The 21,054-nt window shown below is 50.3% G+C and overlaps 1 protein-coding gene across 1 annotated transcript in view; it reads right to left on the reverse strand.

Moving 5' to 3' along the window:
* The window catches only part of ryr2a (ryanodine receptor 2a (cardiac)), a gene marked incomplete at both ends in the record, with an annotated part of 139,212 nt that overhangs the window by 25,420 nt on the left and 92,738 nt on the right, over nucleotides 1-21,054 (reverse strand). The window contains 36 exons of the mRNA XM_084459855.1: nucleotides 13-72; nucleotides 536-706; nucleotides 811-903; nucleotides 1,151-1,238; nucleotides 2,794-3,034; nucleotides 4,185-4,508; nucleotides 4,705-4,835; nucleotides 5,148-5,229; nucleotides 5,576-5,814; nucleotides 6,426-6,486; nucleotides 6,860-6,909; nucleotides 7,576-7,697; nucleotides 8,200-8,264; nucleotides 8,535-8,650; nucleotides 8,757-8,880; nucleotides 10,033-10,108; nucleotides 10,215-10,292; nucleotides 10,387-10,524; nucleotides 10,845-10,934; nucleotides 11,321-11,399; nucleotides 11,624-11,787; nucleotides 12,513-12,653; nucleotides 12,738-12,828; nucleotides 13,123-13,343; nucleotides 13,998-14,167; nucleotides 14,508-14,628; nucleotides 15,293-15,401; nucleotides 17,000-17,186; nucleotides 17,306-17,441; nucleotides 17,857-17,960; nucleotides 18,313-18,445; nucleotides 18,776-18,890; nucleotides 19,213-19,366; nucleotides 19,499-19,618; nucleotides 20,123-20,266; nucleotides 20,381-20,486. Of these exons, the coding sequence (XP_084315981.1) occupies nucleotides 13-72; nucleotides 536-706; nucleotides 811-903; nucleotides 1,151-1,238; nucleotides 2,794-3,034; nucleotides 4,185-4,508; nucleotides 4,705-4,835; nucleotides 5,148-5,229; nucleotides 5,576-5,814; nucleotides 6,426-6,486; nucleotides 6,860-6,909; nucleotides 7,576-7,697; nucleotides 8,200-8,264; nucleotides 8,535-8,650; nucleotides 8,757-8,880; nucleotides 10,033-10,108; nucleotides 10,215-10,292; nucleotides 10,387-10,524; nucleotides 10,845-10,934; nucleotides 11,321-11,399; nucleotides 11,624-11,787; nucleotides 12,513-12,653; nucleotides 12,738-12,828; nucleotides 13,123-13,343; nucleotides 13,998-14,167; nucleotides 14,508-14,628; nucleotides 15,293-15,401; nucleotides 17,000-17,186; nucleotides 17,306-17,441; nucleotides 17,857-17,960; nucleotides 18,313-18,445; nucleotides 18,776-18,890; nucleotides 19,213-19,366; nucleotides 19,499-19,618; nucleotides 20,123-20,266; nucleotides 20,381-20,486 (4,644 nt within the window). The remainder of the gene's footprint in view (nucleotides 1-12; nucleotides 73-535; nucleotides 707-810; nucleotides 904-1,150; nucleotides 1,239-2,793; nucleotides 3,035-4,184; nucleotides 4,509-4,704; nucleotides 4,836-5,147; nucleotides 5,230-5,575; nucleotides 5,815-6,425; nucleotides 6,487-6,859; nucleotides 6,910-7,575; nucleotides 7,698-8,199; nucleotides 8,265-8,534; nucleotides 8,651-8,756; nucleotides 8,881-10,032; nucleotides 10,109-10,214; nucleotides 10,293-10,386; nucleotides 10,525-10,844; nucleotides 10,935-11,320; nucleotides 11,400-11,623; nucleotides 11,788-12,512; nucleotides 12,654-12,737; nucleotides 12,829-13,122; nucleotides 13,344-13,997; nucleotides 14,168-14,507; nucleotides 14,629-15,292; nucleotides 15,402-16,999; nucleotides 17,187-17,305; nucleotides 17,442-17,856; nucleotides 17,961-18,312; nucleotides 18,446-18,775; nucleotides 18,891-19,212; nucleotides 19,367-19,498; nucleotides 19,619-20,122; nucleotides 20,267-20,380; nucleotides 20,487-21,054) is intronic.

The raw sequence follows: 21,054 nt of genomic DNA on the forward strand, positions 1-21,054 counted from the left end.
CGGTGCTCTCACCTTGCCCTGTAGATGCAGGTTGTTCCTGATGATCTCCCGCACCTCGTCCTCCGTGTCTTTCTGTTGGGAGATACCAACAGACGATAAGAGACCAGCCAGAGACCGAACGTTACACCTACAATAGCCCTTTTCAGTCCTGTTGTCGCATGCTCGCTCATGCCAGACAACAGTCCTTTCAACCTCTATTCACTTCGCCGTCAAAATAAATCGGTGTCGGCCTATTTAGGAGAGGAGCTCGTATTTACAAGTGTCAGATAAACATGAAACTTCACTTACCTAAGCAAAAGGGTCTATTTAAACAAATGCTGGGTTTTGAAGCCTCGGCGCTACCATTAAATAACTTATTTAGACCCGTTCTGTCCGATTGAAATTATTTTTCCGAGGTAGTCTTCTTCTGTGGTGGTGGCGGTGCTTTGAAGCTTCAAAACACCGCCACCACCACAGAAGAAGACTACCTCGGAAAAATAATTTCAAAACGGCGGTCGGACCGGCCGGATTCCGTCACCCCTGGCGGAGCGGTCACCTGAGTGAAGCGGTTCTTGGCGAGGGCGATCAACTCCTGGTCGCCAGGGGCGCAGATGTTGAGGCCGACAGGAAGTAGGCGTTTGAGGGTGGCCACGATCAGGCTGGTCTGCATGGAGTAGCGGTCGCCCTTCCTCTTCCCCTTTTTCCTCTCCTGATCCGACACAGCGCCCTGTACGACACACACACACACACACACACACACACAGTGTACAGTAGGAATGAAGGCATGGATCTTTGAGGATCTAAGCTGCACCACACCATCCAGCCACGTACCTTGGACATCTTGGACTTGGTGTCGGTGATGAGGAACGACATGTTGTTGATCTCGTTCTGCACCACAAAGTTCTGCTCCTCCCTCTTGAAGTTCTGCCGTGAGAGGAATGAGAGAAACGTCAGGTCTTGGGTCAGGGGGGAGAGACTTATGGTAATGTTATCAGATCCGGAGCATAGATACAGACAGACGCCAAGCGCACAATTAGATATCACAGTCGGCTGGTTCCTGAAGCCGGGGAGCAGATGTCGAGTTGATGTTTGACAGCACTGCAGAATATCAAATACGTTTTCTGGGTTGACTTTTTTCTTCTTCCTTCTTATCTCCGGTGACCAGACTTACATGAGACTTGGCCCAGAAGATGAAGACCTCCGCCACCATACGGAACAGCTCCTCGGCCTCCGGGTTGGGAACCTTCAGCCACTTAGCCCTGAGAGAAACAAAAACAACACAACAACAACATCAACAACTAGAAATGGCGCTCGGGGAACACAGACCTCCGCCCGTGAATGCGTTTTCTGGCTCTGTGCGCGTGCGCATGCGTGAGAACAGGACATGTTTGGTATTACTGCGTTCGTTAGGTCAAGGTCGTCCAACGACCGTAGGGTCAGCAGTTCGAATCCTGACTTTTCCTCTCCGCATGTCGAAGTGTCCTTGAGTAAGACACTGAACCCTAAATTGCTCCCAGTGAGCAGGCTAGCACCTTGCATGGCAGCTGCCGCCATTGGTGTGTGAATGTGTGTGTGTCATGTATGTCTTATGCTATAGGGGAATATTTTTCTCTTGCAAGTGATGCACGTGTGATGACTGATTGATGCAAGTAATGAACTCTTGACTGTCTATCTATCTATGATTGATGCATGCAGAGCGTCTGAAGAACTCTTGACTGTCTATCTATCTATGATTGATGCATGCAGAGGGTCTGATGAACTCTTGACTGTCTATCTATCTATGATTGACGCACTTGTGATGCAGATGTAAGGAAGTGCTCACCTTATAAGGAGTTCCTTCAGACCTTATTTAGAGTTATGCTTATGTGAACTGAAACTGCTTATGATCAGCATTGACGCAAGTAACTGGCCGTTGATGTATTATGCTTCGCCCCCACAGCGTGGGTGCTCCTTTGATGTATTGTATAAATAATGTATGATTAGCTTAGGGTCTCTGTCTCTCTCTTGATCTGTTGTTGCATTTGTGTAATAGTAAGATTGTGAAAGAACCCATCTGAAAACTTTGTTCAGAACTGCTTTTTTTATACTTTGATTGTCAATCCTTATTTTTACTTGTTAGATTTAAGTGCCCTGTGTTGGCATATTTTGTAAACTTCCATAATTTTAAATAAAACTTTTTAAAGGCAAGAAGTCCAGCACTGCCTCCTCTCAGCTGTAACAGCACGTTCAACAAAAGGGTGAGTGACCTATTGGTTTAGGTATTCACTGGTAGGCCTACTAGCACCATTAAGCCTTCTGGGACTTGTGGGTCAAAAGGGATGCTGACGAGCATCACATACTGACCACAGACACCAAAAGAGGAAGCATATACGCCTTGCATTGGCACCTGACAAACTGTCTGATCTCGATGTTAGCAGAGCCAAGAACTCACTATTAGTTGTGTGTAATCGAGCATCTGCCGTTATTTCGTTATTCACCAAACTGAAGACATTCTGGGAAAGATGAAAGCCTGTTCTCTGAGGTGGCTACAGTTGTAGCCCCCCAACATTTATATAAAAAGCTACTTTTTGCGCTTAAATAACATAAATATTCACCAGTATCCACTCATGGAGCTATTATGGTATCCACTAGCCTGGCTTCGCGACCCTAATCACATGATCACACGTGCTGTTTATCATGGAGAGAGATCACGTGATTAGGGTCGCGAAGCCAGGCTAGTGGTCAAAGGACCTATTGGCAATAAGTGCTACACTTAATCCGTACTCTTAATTCTATGTCATTCTACGTCCGAACGAGCATCGCCTGTCAGAGCACCTGTTGTAGTCGACGAATCGTATGAGGAGCGGGTAGAAGGCGTAGAGGTCTCTGATCAAGATGGTGAACTCATCCAGGATCAGAAGCTCCGACTCGGACATCTCGCCCCGCCCCTCTGCCTTCATGTGCTCCTCGTCCAATAGGACGGTGGCAGCCTTCTTCTTCAGCTTCTCCATCAGAGGCAGGAAGTGGGTCTTCAGCAGCTGGGCGTTAGCCTTGCTGATGATTGGCTGGGAGAAAACTAAGGGGCAGGGAGAGAGGAAAGAGACTGACAGTTGAGAACTGTATACAGTACAAGAGAATAATAAAAATATGACATTTTCTAATGTAATGCACTTATGTTGTCAATACCTTCCTTGGTTCAGGAAACAATAACCCTATATGTGTTTACAGGTCTCTCTAAAAAATCGATCAGACAGCTGCAGCTGATTCAGAACGCTGTTGCTCGAGTCCTCACTAAGACTAAGAAAGTGGATCACATCACACCAGTTCTAAGGTCTTTACACTGGCTTCCTGTCTGTCAAAGAATTGACTTTAAAATACTGCTGTTGGTTTACAAAGCATGGAATGGTCTAGGGCCAAAATATATTTCTGATCTGCTCATACGCTATGAACCATCCAGACCTCTCAGTTCATCTGGCAAAGGTCTGCTTTCTGTCCCCAGAGTTAAAACAAAACATGGAGAAGCAGCGTTCAGTTTTTATGCCAACAAATTTCCAGAAAACTGCAGGTCTGCTGCAACTCTCAGTTCTTTTAAGTCAAGACTGAAGACTTTTCTTTTTTCCACTGCTTTCTAAGAGGAGATATGTTTATCTGTAAATTGCACTGTAACTTTTATTCCTGCATTCTATTTGTCCTGCTTTTTGTTTTAAATGTCTATAACGTCTTGCATTTTGTTTTAATGCTTTTAATGTCTCATGTAAAGCACCTTGAATTGCCCTGTGGCTGAAATGTGCTATATAAATAAACTTGCCTTGCCTTGCCTATATGTACTGTAGATGTATGTATGGTACTGTAAGTGGTGAGGTGTTGTCATTTTGTGTTGTGTTTGTGTAGCATCACCGCCAGATATCATCTGCTGATTTTTTCCCCCCCTCCGTGCTACGACGAACGTGAATTTCACCGCAGAACCCACCAAGTCTTCAAAATTCAAAAAATATATTTGAACTTTTAGAACAAAACGTACTCTAGTCTGGGCGTCTCTGTTAAACAGATACCTTATTTCCGGCATTTTTTCGCAAATCCCATTCATTTTCCCCCATTGGGAAAAGACTCAGAACCCAATGGCGGCCACGCTAACCGTCCGGCCCCACAAAACTACACCAGACCTCACCGCTCTACCGGTGCTTCGCTAAGCTAAGCTAAGCCGCGCGCGACACCCTCCCCCGTACCGGCGAGCCTCTTCATCCAGGCGCCCTCGTCGATGCCCAGGTTGTTGTAGATGATCTTCAGGATGTTCCCCAGCAGGGTGTTCATGTGCTCGGAGGTGAGCGAGGTGCAGCAGCCGTCGGCGCGCTCGGCCGGCCGGTTCTCGGGCCCGTGCTCCCACCAGTGGGACATGTAGCTGCAGAGCATGGGCAGCACCGCCTCCATGACGTGGGGCACCTGCGTGTAGCGCATGCCCGACTCGGCCAGCTCCATGATCTCCTCCAGGGACTTCTGCAGGGAGGGGATGGCCGGACACGCCTCCTCCACCTGGGCGGGGAGGCCGAGGGCTGCGGGGGGGGCGGGGGGCGGGGGAGAGAGGGGCGGAGAGGGAGGGGCGGAGAGTGATAGCGGGAGAGAGAGAAAGAGAGAGAGAGACACTAAAGGACGCGTTTCGTGATAGATTCATGACAAAACGATCGCCTCGTCGCTGGCGCAGACGATAGGCGCGGTGGTGTTGATGGATGTGATTTGGGAGGCGCGTACCGGCCCTGTCTCGGGACCCCTTGGTGTTGTAGATGGAGAAGCTGTTGAACTTGTTGAGATGGGGCTCCAGGAAGGCCACGGGGAAGGCTGCGGAGAACGCTGCCAGACACTCCCCCAGGGCCGGCCTCTGTCTACAGGAGGAGGAGGAGGAGGAGGAGGAGGAGGAGGAGGAGGAGGAGGAGAGACAGGAATACAGCTGAGTATGTCATTTTTTATGCCACATTACTGTATGGAGATACGTGCACACACACACACACACACACACACACTAGGGCTGCACAATTAATGGTAAATTAATTGGAATCGCGATTATGACCTCCGGAATAACTAATCGCAAAAGGCCGCAATTAATAATTTTGCACACACACACAGACACACACACACAGACACACATACACACACATTACACACACACACACACACACACACACACGCTCCAGTACCTCTCCACATAGATGCTCTTGCTGGTGCCCAGAGAGTAGAGGCTGTTGAGGATCCTGTAGCAGGACACCTGGACGTCATCCACTGTCAACGAGAGAGACGCAGGAACATCATCAACACCATCTCATCCACTACTGGGCTGAACACACATGAGAACCCAACACACCTCCATCATGAGCCTGAATAGATGAACAACTATGCAGGAGCTACAGAGGCATTAGAGAAGTACAGTTAGTGGATTGATACAGTAGATACAATAGAAATATTAAAGTAAAGAAGAATAGATGGAGATAGAGATGGATGGATGGATGGATGGATGGATGGATGGATGGATGGATGGATGGATGGAAGGATGGCTAGATAGATATTATAGATATTCATGTATCTCCGAAGCCTGCAGACTCCATAGATGTTATTCTCGAGTTCTCACGTATGAGGTCTTCTCCGAACAGGTTCTGTCCGATGTGCTCGAACAGCGAGGAGAGGACGGGCAGCAGGGCGACGGTGGTGTAGTTGATGACCTGCGTGACCCCGCGCGGCTGCGAGCGCGTGTGTGTGAACTGGCCCTGGCGCAGGTTCTCCAGGGTCTTCTCCAGGTCCTCCGCCGCGTTGTCCAGGAAGCCCCTCAGAGCCGCCTTCACCGTGTCCAGGCCCGTCTTCATCACCGTCCTGAGGGGGACGGACACGCGCACACACACACGCACGCACACACACGCACACAAACACACACACACAAACACACACACACACACACACATAAACACACACACACACACACAAACACAAACACACTAGGGATGTGCACAACATTTTTTATAGTCAATTAATCAGTGGGTGGCATGAACAATTAATCGATTAATCGTTTTTTGGCTGACATTCGAATGATTTGATTCCAACCTTTTAAAATTAGCGTTTATTTGAATGAAAAAAAGGAAAGACCACAATTCCATTGATTTTGACGCTGTAATTTAGCCCCCATTACAATCAATAGAGCGCTACAGAACGGATGATGCACGATATTAGTTCAGTTCAATTAAAATATTATTTTAAGGACGTGTTTATTTGAATGAAAAAAGACCCAAAATCGATTAGTGACCAAAAATCGACTTTGACCGTCATGAACTATAAATCGATTAATCGATTAATTAGACCCACCCCTTAAACACACAGCGTTTTACAAATATAGCTGTATGATGGTTCTATGAATCCATAGGTGCTTAGTACATAAGTTGTCTGACAGGACCTGAAAGAGGCCCTGGTAAGTCCACCAGGTGACCTACCGTGCGTCCAGCGTCTGTCCCAGTATGTGGAGACAGTTGACGATGGAGGTGGCATCGTTACCTGCCGGTGCACATGAGGAAGAGGAGCATTATGACGTGGAGCGATATACAGCATGTGAATGAGCAACATGCCACATCACACACACACACCACACACTACACACACTACACACATGCAAGAGAAGTTGCACTAGAAAACACACCCATTCCATAATAAACACACCCATACTGTAGACACAATAAACCCAATCCAAAATGAACGCGGCCAAAACACAGGGCCAGACATCATTTCCTGAGTACCTGTCTGGTCGCCAGAAAAAGAGCAAAGCCGAAGGCGCACACACACACACACACACACACACACACACACACACACACACACACAAACCCTCTCTTTACCAAGAAAAGCCACACGACACACACTCTCTTCTTACCAAACAAGGATATCCTATGTCTGACAAGAACTCCCAGTTTGCAGAAAAGACTGAAGAAGGAGAGAGGAGGAGGGGAGAGGAAAGGAGAGAGATGAATGGAGAGAGGGAAGGAAAGAAAGAAAGAAGAGATAAAAAAGAAAGGAAAAGAAAGATGTGAGATTCAAGGGAAGCCATCGCAAAGGAGAGAAAAACCGACAGCTTGGTTTAAAAGACTTGGGTGATGTTAGAACTCTTTGTGTGTGTGTGTGTGTGTGTTTGTGTGTGTGTGTGTGTGTGTATGTGTGTGTGTGTGTGTGTGTGTGTGTGTGTGTGTGTGTGTGCGTGTGTGCGTGCGTGTTTCAAAGCCATCTGTGTGTTTCAAAGCCATCTGTGTGAGTCGACAGCTGGGTGAGCAGCATGAAATAATGTTTTTGTCAAATAAGAGCCGTTTGGAACATAGATGCTCCTCCTTCTTGAGCTGGGATAATATGCATGTAAACTGTAGCTTGGAGCACATCGAATTTCCTAAAATTACTTCCTTTTCTCATCCCGTCTCTACGACGGACTGATTCTGAGATACGGGATAGGTGATGGAAATACAAATGGCCTCCACTAGGAAGGAGTTCAACTCTTTCCTTTCAGTAGTATCAGTGCAGACAGACAAGAGAAGACAAGGAAAGGAGGCTACTTTAGACTATTGAGACGCCCCCCCACTAGGTGTGGCGTTATCCCCTCACCTGGTCACCATCTCCTTCTCCTTATTGGACGCGTGGCCGCCACTGCTGATTGGACGGATGGCCGTGGACAGGAAGTAGAGGCGGTGGTTCTTGAAGTACTGGTCGACCAATGGCAGGACGACCTGCGGCGGGGGGGGAGACCGACAGACACCGTTAACCGTCAGCGGCGGTCGGACACCGACGGGGGCGTTCTCCCCGACACCACGGCCAGCCAATCAAGCCCTCTGATTACACACTTTTGTCCCAGCTGTGTCTCACTGGGCGCGGCGCCCCTTTGTTTGTCCGTATTGATCCGACCCGAGTCGATGATGAACGGGGGCCGGGCTCCCAGGTCTAAATTAGCCCGTAGCATCGCGGCGATTCCTGGTCTAAATTAGCCTGTAGCATCGCGGCGATTCCTGGCTATCGCATTAGGGCTTATTTATAGGGAGGCCGCTTGATGTTTGTTTACAGGAAGTGGCCGCATGTCTGATAACCGCTCGGCTGTTGAGGAACAAACAAGCTGCAGGTTTGGGGAGATCTGACTTGCGCTAGCTCTGGAACCACTGCTTTTTGTATGGAAAGAGAGAGAGAGAGAGAGAGAGAGAGAGAGAGAGGGAGGGAGAGAGAGAGAGAGAGACCAACCTTCCCAAAGAACTTGATCTGCTGCTCGTGGGGAACCTTCTCCCCTTTAGGCCGTGTCCCAACATCTGAGGAGAGAGAGAGAGAGAGAGAGAGCGCGAGAGAGAGAGAGAGAGAGAGAGAGACAGAGGGCTTAAAATCTAATAAAAATTGAACCCAACTTTATTTGTACAGCGCCATGGCTTCCGAACACACACACATACACACACATACACACACACACACACACACACACACACACACACACACACACACACACACACACACACACACACACACACAGGGAAAGGAGCACGGTAACAGTGTGGGTTTAAGTCCCAGACTAGATGTGTCCTCACCGAACTCCAGCATGTGTTGGTGGGCCTGGTCTACGTAGGTGAGGAGCTGCTGGAGGAAGCTGTACGCAAAACGTTTCTCTATATTTGGAGTGTCCAGCTCCTGCTCCTTCACACCCCTGCAGAGAGAAACACTAATAAACACTATGGACACACACACACATGCACACACACACATACACACACACACACGCACACACACTCCTTCTCTGCCCCTTCCCCCACCTGGAGACGGTGTACCCGTTGATCTGGAGGAACTTGAGGATGTCTTGTGCTTTTTCTCGGTCTTTGGATTTCTCTTTGGCAGTGAGCGTGTCGTAGGGCACCAGCAGAGGATGGCTCCCCCCACCTGAGAGACAGACAGACAGACAGACAGACAGACAGACAGACAGACAGACAGACAGACAGACAGACAGACAGACAGACAGACAGACAGACAGACAGACAGACAGACAGGCAGGCAGACAGACAGAGAGAGGCAGACAGAGAGAGGCAGACAGACAGACAGACAGACAGACAGACAGACAGACAGACAGACAGACAGACAGAGGCAGACAGAGAGAGGCAGACAGACAGACAGACAGACAGACAGACAGACAGACAGACAGACAGACAGACAGACAGACAGAGGCAGACAGAGAGAGGCAGACAGACAGACAGACAGACAGACAGACAGACAGACAGACAGACAGACAGACAGAGGCAGACAGAGAGAGGCAGACAGAGACACACAGACAGACACACAGGTACACAGACAGACAGACACACACACACACACAGGCAGAGAGACAGACAGACAGACAGAGACAGGGCAGGGTTGTCTTGTGAGAAGATTCCACAGTGAATCACTGCCATCTACTGGTTGTTTTATTTTACAACTGACTTTCCATCAGCAGCAGTCTTTGAGTAGCAGGAAACACGTACACCACTTGCTTTCTCACTTTTGTGGAGCAATTTCCACAAAGATCCAATTCCAAAGGGAAAAGTCAATTCCCGCACACACTAATCACCTGAAATCAATGCAGAGGTGAGAATTTACTTTTTTTCTGTGGAACTGCATCAACAGTAGTCTGTCAGAATCAGAAAAACTTATTAAAGTGAATCAGAACTACTTTTTGTGCAGTAATAACAGCAAACTTTTTCCATCTGTCGTCCAAATTGCAGCCCCACAGAAGGGACTCAATCTTGGAAGTAGATAAGGTTTAGTAAAGCCAAGCCCACCTGGCGTGTTAGCAATGAGGCTAAGCTAATAGATATTGCAGCGATTAAGCTAAGTTAACAGCTACTGTTACAGCACTGAGGCTAGGCTAACGGCTAGCAGCAGGAGCTAACAAGACTTTACCTTCATCATTCAACAGTACTTTCCTGCGTAGCAGACGAGACCAATCGACCCCAGCAGAGACAGACCACAGCTGAACCTACTCATGTTGATTTAGAGGACAGCCGGACACCTACAAGACACCTCTTTTATTCATGCAAGGAGATGGAAAAGGACACAAACCTTTGGCTTCCAGCTCAAGTTTCTTCTTTTTGGCCCAAATATTGTGATAGTTCTCAGCAAGTAGTTCTGCCATTGACTAAAGAAACAAACCAAGTGTGCATGTGTAAGGATCGATAGGCTAATTTCATTAGTATTCAGCGCAGTAGATGATAATCGTAGAATGGGCGCGGCCTGTCACTCACATATAGGTCTCGAGACAGCGTCACGTTGCTCATGTCGATGGGTCTGGGGCTGAAACCGGGAGCGCCCTCTATAGACAGCTGGAGACGGAGGGATACGGCATCTTCATCACTACTGTGTGCGTGCGTGTGTGTACGTATGCTTGCGTGTGTGTGTGTGTGTGTGCGCTCCTACCTGGCTGGCCTGTGAGATGCGTCGGGACCGGTTGTGCAGGCCGGCCGGGTCTCCCTCCCGGGTCCGGTCCACGCTCCAGCCCCACGCCAGCATGGTCTTCAGAGACTCCTTGATGGGCCAGCGGTACACCTCCTTATCCTGCGGCACAGGGCGGGGCGGAGGGACGCAGAGAGAAAAGGGTTCCCCAGAGCAACGACATCTACCGCATAGACCTGACCCCTGACCCCTGAACCCGGACCCGTCATCCACAAAGAACCTCAGTCTAAAAAAGGGCCGATCTAGGATGAAACGGCGGCTCACGTGGACCGGAGAAGGAGAAGGAAAGCAGCCCCACCCCCCCCCCCCCCTCTCCTCCCCTTTATTAGTCATTATTAACATATAAGGCGAGCGTTAACACACAAAATCTGTCGCATCGTCGCTGGCACGTGGTGACACCGTCAGGTGCGGCAAGTCCTCACCTTCTCCGACAGGCCTTTGTAGGTCTTGAGGAGAGGGTGGCTTTTAGACGCCTCGCACTGCTGGTCTCCGTGTACCCACCCGTTGGCAAACTGCGGAAGAGACAGAGGAGAGGAGGCGGAGACACGCACACGACAGCCAACGTTATTACACATTACATTACATATTACATTACATTACATTACAGTCAGTCATTTTTTTTTATTTTTTTTTTTACATCAGAGAAGCTTTTTTTTTTTACCTAGGCACTACAAAGAGACAGCCCAAAGCAGAACACTGGGGCGCTCATATAGTCTGCGTTTACCACAGGCTGACTGGCGTTTCGACGAAGCGTCTTCCTCAGACTGTTGAGGACCAGACCCCCTTTTCTTCTAATCTTGTCTGAAGCACGTCAGACTGCCTATTTAGCATTACTGTCTCTCTCTCTATCTAATAGCATTACTGAGAAGCGGCGTTCCGTGTCTAATTTAGTGTTTACCTTGTCCATGGACCACTTCTCGTGGGAGTGCTCTGCGTATTTGTTGATGAAGTAGTCCAGCTTCTCTGGAACGTTCACGCTGGTGCAGAGAAACAGACAAGAGTGTTTGAACTAAGTAATCAAGGCTGAAAGCAGCTCGGGGAGCTGATGTTCCCCCCCGCGGGAAGCCGAGCGAGTTTGTACTTGTGAATTATGCATTAGGAAACGGAGCGCACGCTCTCCCCAGACCTTCGGGCCAATCTGGCTGAGACTGGCGAGGGAAGACATTATCTGGTGTAACGGCGGCGAATGATCCCGTCTTACTTAGCCGTGTCTGCGGGCTGGGGGTTGAAGTTGCCCTCGGCGTCCATGGAGCACTGCTTCTCCATCATGGCCACGTAGTTGGACTCCATGTAGTCGGGGGGCAGGGCGCCGGCGACGGCGCTGAGACAGGGCAGGGCTAGCTTGAACAGCTCCTGGTCGTATCTCTGGACGGCACACACACACACACACACACACACGCACATACACACACACACACGCCCACCCAGGTACACACGCACACACGCACACACACACACACACGCCCACGCAGGTACACACGCATGCACACAGACACACACACAGGTAGGCACGCACACATATACACACACACACGCTCACGCAGGTACACACACACACACACACACAGGCAGGCAGGCACGCACACATACATACAGTACAAACACACACACATGCACACACACAAACACACACACACGCACACACACAAACACACACACACAGGTAGGCACGCACACATATACACACACACACACGCGCCCACGCAGGTACACACACACACATACACACACACACACACACAGACACACATGCACACACACACACACACACACACACACAGGCAGGCAGGCACGCACACATACATACAGTACAAACACACACACACACACACACACACACACACATACACACACACATGCAGGCAGGAATGAGAAGCAAGCCACTAGAGGGCACTCTAGTCATGTCAGTTTCCCCTTCTGGAGTCTGGCTACTGTAGTTGGTGTTTAATGACACTAGAATAGAAATCACCAGACCATTGTATTGAAATCCATTTGGTTATTCTATTCATCCAATGAAGCAGACTGTAAATCAGTCATCACATAGCAGTATATGAATAATGTTTGGCTGACTAACTGACTGATTGATCTACCTTGCGCGAGAGGGCGTCAAAGATGCCCCAGAAGAGCTTCCTGGAGAGGTGGAGCTCTTCGTCTGACGACGCCCCGAAGCTGCCCCACCCCCCGGTGAGACAGTAGTACTTCCAACAACGCTCGTAGTGATTGGTCAACAGCTGATAGGAGGATAAAGAGGGGTGGTTAGATTCGACCGTGTGCGCGTGGCTGTGTGTGTGTGGCCACGTGTGTCGCTGCGTCACCTTGAGAGGCATCTTGGTGTGCTCGTTGAGGAGAGGAACGTCGAACACCAGTCGCCTGAGCAGGTGCTGCATCATCGACGGCCTCAGTTTACTACAGGTAAACGACAACAAAAACATACGGTAAGCCAAGGAAATACCCTCGGTGATGTCGTCAAGCAGAGCAACAGATGTCATCAGCAGACGGTTTGGCATTCGTATCGGCGCGTGCTCGTTTCGTGCACACGCCCGCCCGCGACAAGAGCTGAATTGTAGTCGGCTTTCCCCCGCTGCAGGACGCGGCCGTCCCCCGCTGATCCGAGCGAGAACGCAGGCGGGAAGATCGCTCCCCGTCTAAAACGGCCTTTAGAAGGGGGGACAAACGCGAGAGACTCCCGTCGCGTCTTACCCGCAGACGGCGAGCAGGCACTCCTCGATGGCGTCTCTCTGGGCCTTGGTGAGGCAGCAGCCCTTGGACAGCCGGTAGACGGTGTGGAGGAGGGAGTCGATGAGCGAGGCGTAGGGCTCGGTGCCGGCGAACAACGGGGCGCACTTGGTGAGGAGGGGCAGCACGGCGGTGCACAGGTACCTGTTGAGGGCCAGGGCCATGTCCGTAGCACTGAGGGCAGCCTGGAGAGAGAGAGAGAGAGAGAGAGAGATGGGGGGGGAGGGGAGAGGGGGGGGGGGGGGGGGGAGAGAGAGAGAGAGATGGGGGGGGGGGAAGAGAGAGAGGGGGGGGGGGAGAGGGAGAGAGAGAGCAAGAGATGGGGAGAGAGAGAGAGAGAGAGGGAGAGAGAGAGAGAGAGAGGGGGGGGAGGGAGAGAGGGAGAGAGAGAGAGGGGGGGAGAGGGAGACAGGGAGAGAGAGAGGGAGAGAGAGAGAGGGAGAGAGAGAGAGGGAGGTCAGGAGTCATCCACACAGCCTGAGGGAGAGATGCAGTTGAAGATACATGAAGGCATGCTTCCTTTCCTCTCCATGTCTCAGTTTGTGTAATAGATAATTAAAATAGTGCATTCTCTGTTCAATACATTGTCATAGGAAATCTACATTTTGAATCCTGTGTGTTATACAGTGATGCAGCTGTCTCCTGTTTGTTTTCTGATTTTGATCTCTGTAAATGTTAACTTCAGCTGTTGACCCTCAGCCTATTCACTGATAATTAGTTAGTGAAGTTTTGAATTTTGGCATTCTCAACTTCTCTTTTCTTAATTATTAGAATAACTCCTCTTCCTTCCTCTCACCCCCCCCTCCCCCCCCCCTCTTGCACCTCCCCCTCCTACTCACCGTGTCCAGGGAGGCCGCCGCCCGCAGGTCGGGCAGGAAGCCCACCTCCAGCAGGTGGAGCAGGAAGTTCTGGTCCTCGATGCCGTAGACGCGGTCCAGGAAGAGGACCATAGCGGCCTTGTGGTCCGGACAGAACCCGGCCGACATGTCTGGCTCCACCACCGCGCCGTCTGCGTTGTAAGAGAGAGAGAGAAAGAGAGAGAGAGAGAGAGAGAGAGAGCGCGCCCGGAGAACACGCATCACAGACCACGCCCAGCAGCATGTGAGAAAAAACGCCAAGATTAACACGCGCGCGTACGGCGAGCATACGTTCAGAGGCGCCGTACGATACCCTAGCATTTTTCAGTTGACCGGTTTCAACAAAACACTGTCCCTGGGCAAAAACACCAACGGAGGATCTCATTTGCACATGCTGTTCACTCCAGGGCTATATGCTTATTAATTTGGTGTCCTAGAAACCAGTCCATTATTTCCTGTATGCCCTAGAGATGAGTAAGAACCGAGTCCCACCTTTGGCGAGGGTGGGCATAGGGAAGGGGATGCTGATGACGCCCTCCAGGTCCTCCAGGGGGATGAGAGAGCGCAGGATGGCTCGGATCCGGATGGCCTCGCCCTTCCCTGCATGAATCAGCTGGAGACAACACACACACACACACACACACACACACCTTACTGGGAGAGCATGGCGATAGATGCTGTATCCTATATGAAGTTAACTACCCACGTATCCTAGCTCTTAGCGTGGCCCTTGTTAATGCATCATTATCCCCTATAGATGGTCTATAGATCCTCAACTGACAAAATATTGTATATAACATTTTTGAATTAGTCTCTGTGTCTCCAGTAGGAGGAACTAGTCTCTTTTTCTTCAGTTGGAGTCGCTAGTCTGTGTCTCCAGTGGGAGGCGCTAGTCTCCGTGTCTCCAGTGGGAGGCGTTAGTCTCCGTGTCTCCAGTGGGAGGCGTTAGTCTCTGTGTCTCCAGTGGGAGGCGCTAGTCTCTGTGTCTCCAGTGGGAGGCGCTAATCTCTGTGTCTCCAGTGGGTGGCGCTAGTCTCCGTGTCTCCAGTGGGAGGCGCTAGTCTCCGTGTCTCCAGTGGGAGGCGCTAGTCTCCGTGTCTCCAGTGGGAGGCGCTAGTCTCTGTGTCTCCAGTGGGAGGCGCTAGTCTCCGTGTCTCCAGTGGGAGGCGCTAGTCTCCGTGTCTCCAGTGGGAGGCGCTAGTCTCCGTGTCTCCAGTGGGAGGCGCTAGTCTCCGTGTCTCCAGTGGGAGGCGCTAGTCTCCGTGTCTCAGACTCACATGCATCTCAGGAGCACAGCGGCCCAGGAGGTCTATGAGCGCAGCGTAGAAGGTCATGATGGCGTTGCCCATGTGGATAGTGTCATCCTCCTCATCTTCCAACACATCACTGCTGTAGGGAGGAGATACATGCACACACACACACACACACACACACACACACATACAAATAAATTGCATGTGTACGCAACAGAGCCTAGGAACTTTTCATCTCTGTTATCCTCTGAGATTCCTGCTCTCTCTCTCTCTCTCTCTCTCTCTCCCTCCCTCTCTCTCTCTCTCCCTCTCCCTCTCTCTCCCTCTAACTCTATCCCTCCCTCTCCCTCTCTCCCTCTCCCTCTCCCTCTCCCTCTCCCTCTCCCTCTCCCTCTCCCTCTCTCTCTCTCCCTCTCCCTCTCCCTCTCCCTCTCCCTCTCTCTCCAACTCTATCCCACCTGTTGCTCCTGCAAGTTCCGGAGACTGCGTCTTCATTATTTTCCGAGGGCTGACATGATATACTGTATTAAAATGGTGTCCTACTCTCGCAAACTGTGGAGCTCTGGCAAGAGCAGTTACGCAACACCTGGCCGAGCGTGACAGAACGAGAACATTTAAGAGTAACGAGCGAGCACTTTGGCAACGGAGCAGGAGAGAGAGGAGGGGAAACAGGGAGGGAAAGGGAGAACAAGGAGGAGAGATATACTCGCATGCCCCCTTATTCAGTCCCTAAGCACATACTGAAGAAGTTTTGAAAGTTTGAAAGCACACAGAACCGCATGGTTAGCCTCTAAGGATTCAGACCAACTCGGTTTTGAGCCGCTAACAGGCCCTTAAAAAAGTGTAGCCACTTCATCTCGCTACGTCAAGATCAAGTTATGACATTCGTGGACACCCATGAGAATCTGATCAGAATTTCAACCGGATTCCCGATTGGCCCTGTGAATGAATTTCAAGTCTCAACAAAGTGTTCTGTTTTCCTACTTGACTGTTGTTCTAACTTTGTAGTTCGTTCTCATAGATCAGTCTGTTAAAACTACAAATTCTTCCCTGTGTGACATCACTTCCCTGTCCTCTTCATCCTGAAACTATGTCACTTCCTTTTTCACTATATAACCTATCGAGTTCGTCCACATCTGACTCACTCTGCCTGGATTCACTTCCTGTGCTAGAGTCCGACTCTGCAGAATCATAACAGAATAAAACTATTGCCTTTGTTTAAAACCAGCTTGACCGACCACTCGCGTGCTCTTATTTTTAAACCAAGTATAAAAATACTTTAACAGCCCGCACAGATACAGTAGTGGGTTGTGCTGATTTAGCCTCTGATTGTTCACTGACCACACATTTCCACTTTTCAAGTATTTCAAACGAGTCCTGCGCTCTCGCGAGCTGTCATTAGCATGTCTGGCACACGAGGTGCGATTGACTTTCAAAGTATATTACCTAAGTGAGTTTTTCATTGAGTCCCAACTATACGCTGCAGCTGGATTTGAAAGGAAGGCTAATGCGCAGGCTCCGCCCCTCTGCCCATGTTTTAAGGTGCTTGACTCCAGACTACTTCCTGGCGCACTGCATCACTTTATGAACCTCCTATGAGCTGCCTATAAAGCCCGTATGAACTCTTATGGAGCCCCAATGAACCTTTAAGTATCACGGAAAGGCCGCGATGATATCTGTGTATGAAATGCGCTATACAAATAAAGTTTGATTTGATTTGATTTGACCTACAGTGTTCTGCTGGCCTCTGAGGTGGGGGAGGGGCCGTCACGGCCGGGGTCCTCGGAGATCTTGATGGCTTCCATCATGGCCGCTAGCAGACCGTTACCGCCCTCGCCGCGAAGGGCGGGGCCAAAGCACTCTGGCCGGCGGATCAGAAGCCTCACCACCACGTTGGCGTTCTCCTCCACGCTCTCGCCTGATTGGACAGAGAAAACAGACACCTCAGCGCCTGATCTGAGCGTTCCACTGTCGAAAAGCTCCACAGTTGTCGAGGGGAACGCGGGAAGGTTTATCGTTGTGAATCGGTCGTCTTACCGTTGCAGAAGACGGCGAATCGCAGGAAGTCTAGGTAGCGTTCGCCCTCTACGGGGTTCCAGCCGATGTCTGGGTAGCCTTTAGACACCAGCATCACACAGCTCTGCAGACCGCAACCGGCTAGGTACTGCACCACCTGGGAGAGGAGGGGAGGGGTAGAGGGAGGAGGGGAGTAGAGGGGGAGGCAGGGGCACGGGGCAGAGAGGGGGAGGGATTGGGCGGGGCGGGTGTGGGGTGTGGGAGGGTCAAGACTGTTGTCACTCTAATGTCAGGCAGTTAAGGTCAGGTCTGTTTGATTGGGTACTTCAGACCAGGCTCTCTCGCATAAATACACATTATTACAAGTGGCCTATACAAGTGTCTCTCTCCTCTAGCCCAGTCTATAAATACAGCACCTATGCAGGCGGAGAACAGGCTGGCCTGGATAAAGTTGCTTTTGTTGGAGAGGCAGAAAAGGAGGGGGGGGGGGGTCGTCAGAAAGAAAGAGAGAGATTCAGAGAGAAGGACAGAAGAGAGAAAGGCAGAGAGAGAGAGAGAGAGAGAGAGAGTACCTTCTCTAGGTCAGGTTCCCTGAGGGCCAGAGCCAACTCGTTGTTATCCATCACAGAGGCTGCCGCCACATCCAGGGGAGTCGAACCTCGCATGGAGGGGGAGGCTGGGGGAGAGGGGGAGGGGGGGAGAGGGGGGGGTGATGAAGAGAAGAGGAAAGGTGCACAAAACACAGTAATACAGCCTGAATCAGGACTTTGTTCCCCGTCTCCATCACCGGGGACAAAGTAGCTTTTGGGCTGCGGATAATCATCAACATGAGAGCTCTAAAGAGTTTTGTTTATGTTCGGTACAGATGTAGTACGTGGTGTTTATACCCCACAGAATAGAAGGAGACACTTGTATTCTCTGCTGAGAGAAACCGCCTTAAAACGGCAACGGCCCATGTGAAAGCACCCCCGGATCCCATCAAACTGAGATAGAACAATAATAGAAGAAGAACGGAAACCCAGGCTTACCGAGGCCGACGCTGCTGTTTTCCAGCAAGTAACTGAGGTGGTCGAACATGGCTTTTTGGTTTTGTCTACTGATGCGACAGAAGTAGCAAAGAAAACGACAGCAGTTGGCCACCATCTTAGGAAATGTGATTTCCTTAACAGAAGTAATAGAGAAGTCACACACTATTACTGGTGGAGACGCGCTGTCACACTTCATACAGAGAGAGGGACATTGACAGGAAATGGTATTGAAGTAAAAAAAAAAAGAAAGAAAAAAAAGCTAGCAATCAATCACTTTTTGCATCAGACACAAGCTCAGTCAAGCAAAACGAAATTTAACTGGATATTCAAGTAAATTAGTACTTTAGTTTGTTAGGCAGTTATTCATTAGTTAGTTAGTAGGTAAGTGTGTTAGGTAGCTAGTTAATTAGGTAGTGAATATAAGTAGTTGGTTGGTTAGTTGGTTAGTTAGTTGGTTAGTTACCTTAGACTCTCCCCCACTGAGCACGTTGACCATGACCTCCATGACGGTCTCGTGCATGCCCAGAGCACGCATCAGGTTGGGGTGCTGGTAGAACACCTTGTTATTCATGATGTCACTGAGAGGGAACACAAACACAGGGTCATCGGTTGACAACGACTTCAAACTCATCTGCAACGCCCCCCCCCGAAAATCATCAAGGGGATTCAACTAAAGGAGTTAGCGCACGTGTGTGTGTGTGTGTGTGTGTGTGTGTGTGTGTGTGTGTGTGTGTGTGTGTGCAGGGATGAAAATTAACACCAACAATGCCACCGACCAAATGCAGGTAAAATTTCCAATTGGCGACTAGACTGTGTGTGTGTGTGTGTGTGTGTGTGTGTGTGTGTGTGTGTGTGTGTGTGTGTGTGTGTGTGTGTGTGTGCGCTCTCTCGTCTCCTCACCCCAGACCCCTGATCATCAGCTTCTCCTCCTCCCTGCCCATGCGTACGGAGAGCAGGGACCTGATCTGCCCCAGCGACGCCAGCAGGTTGATGGTGTCCTCCACTGACACCGAGTTGATGGTGTAAGTCTTGGGCAGCGCCCTCACCTGGCCACCTGGGTTATTTCGGTCGGTTAAATCGACAAAAACTAAACGTGAGATGAACTAGGACGGACACGATTTTCTTGTTGTCATGCTAGCCTAGCTATAGAGAGTTAGGCTCGGCTTTACGATCCTCTTCAACGTACCGATGCCGTCGTACTGCCGGTGGAGCAGGACGAACATGGCTCTGACCAGCTCGGGGTCTTCGATGACGGACTCCTGCGCCCAGCGTACCATGGTCTCTGAGATCAGCTGCTGGAGAGTGCCTGGAGGAGAGACAGAGAAGAGTCATACACAGAGCAAACTATATATATATTTATTTTTTTTTAAAGATATTTTTAGGGCTTTTCAGCTTTAATGGGACAGGACAGTTTGAGAGAGAGACAGGAAACGTGGGAGAAAGAGAGGGGAGGACATGCCGCACAGGACCCGAGCATCAAACCCGGGTCCGCCGTGCGAAAGACTAGACTTCAAATGGGGCGCGCCTTACCCGGTGAGCTACGGGGACGCCCCAGAGCAAACTATATTTTATCCTATTTTGTTCTATTCTAAATAGTGGAGTTGAGCGGAGTTTGTCAGACGCGAGCATATTCTGTGCAGCAGTCTGCGTACGACAGGAACTAGAGCTCTAGGACAAGGATACCATCGTACATAAACATCCCGCTACAAAAGTACACCGAGGACATACAGTAGCTGTCATAATCAGGTTACTGTATCCTGCTGTTGACCTCCCAGCTACTCCCAGAGGACGGAACAACTGAAGGTCTTACTGGGCTTCTTTGCTTTTTTTTTCTTGGGCAGGTCGGCCATTTTCCTTTTCAAATAGGCCACCTTCTCCACCAGGGACAGAAGACGGCCTCGGATGGTGAAGTCGCTGTCGCCCTCGCTCGCCTTGTCCTCGTCCATCTCGATACCTGCACGGCACAACACACACACACGGACGACAGGGAATGTGTTACCACTTGTTGTTTGTGTGTCTGTGTGTGCGTGTGTGTGTGTGTGTGTGTACATTATGCTAATCATATTACCACAGTGATTCATGAGATCTTGGTGGAAGTCCAGCAGCTGCTCTCGGATGTCCTCTGGACAGGGACATTCCTGCTTCTCCTCCTTGAAGTTCAGCAGCATGTTGATCTACAGGGAGGGACACGACACTGAGGATCACGCAGCGCGTAGGCTAACACACAACAAACGTGTGCGCCTAAACTATACTGTCCACAATGTATGTAATATTTCGTATCTTCCCCTCTCCTCTCCTCTCCCCTCCTCTACTATCCTCTCCTCTCTCCTCCTTTCTCATACTCTCCTCTCCTCTCCCCTCCTCTACTCTCCCCTCTCCTCCTTTCTCATACTCTCCTCTTCTCTCCCCTCCCCTCCTCTCCTCTCCTCTCCTCTCCCCTCCTCTCTCCTCCTCTCCCCTACTCTCCTCTTCCCTCCTCTCCCGTCCTCTCCTCTCCCATCCTCTCCTCTCTCCTCCTTTCTCGTTCCCTCCCCTCCTCTCCTCTCCCATCCTCTCCTCCCCTCTCTCCTCCTTTCTCGTTCCCTCCCCTCCTCTCCTCTCCCATCCTCTCCTCCCATCCTCTCCTCTCCTCTCTCCTCCTTTCTCGTTCCCTCCCCTCCTCTCCCATCCTCTCCTCCCATCCTCTCCTCTCCTCTTTCCTCCTTTCTCGTCCTTTCCTTTCCTCTCTTCTCTCCTCTCCAT

Source organism: Borostomias antarcticus (assembly GCF_949987555.1).
Source record: "Borostomias antarcticus genome assembly, chromosome: 29".
In the NCBI taxonomy this organism is placed as follows: Eukaryota; Metazoa; Chordata; class Actinopteri; order Stomiiformes; family Stomiidae; genus Borostomias; species Borostomias antarcticus.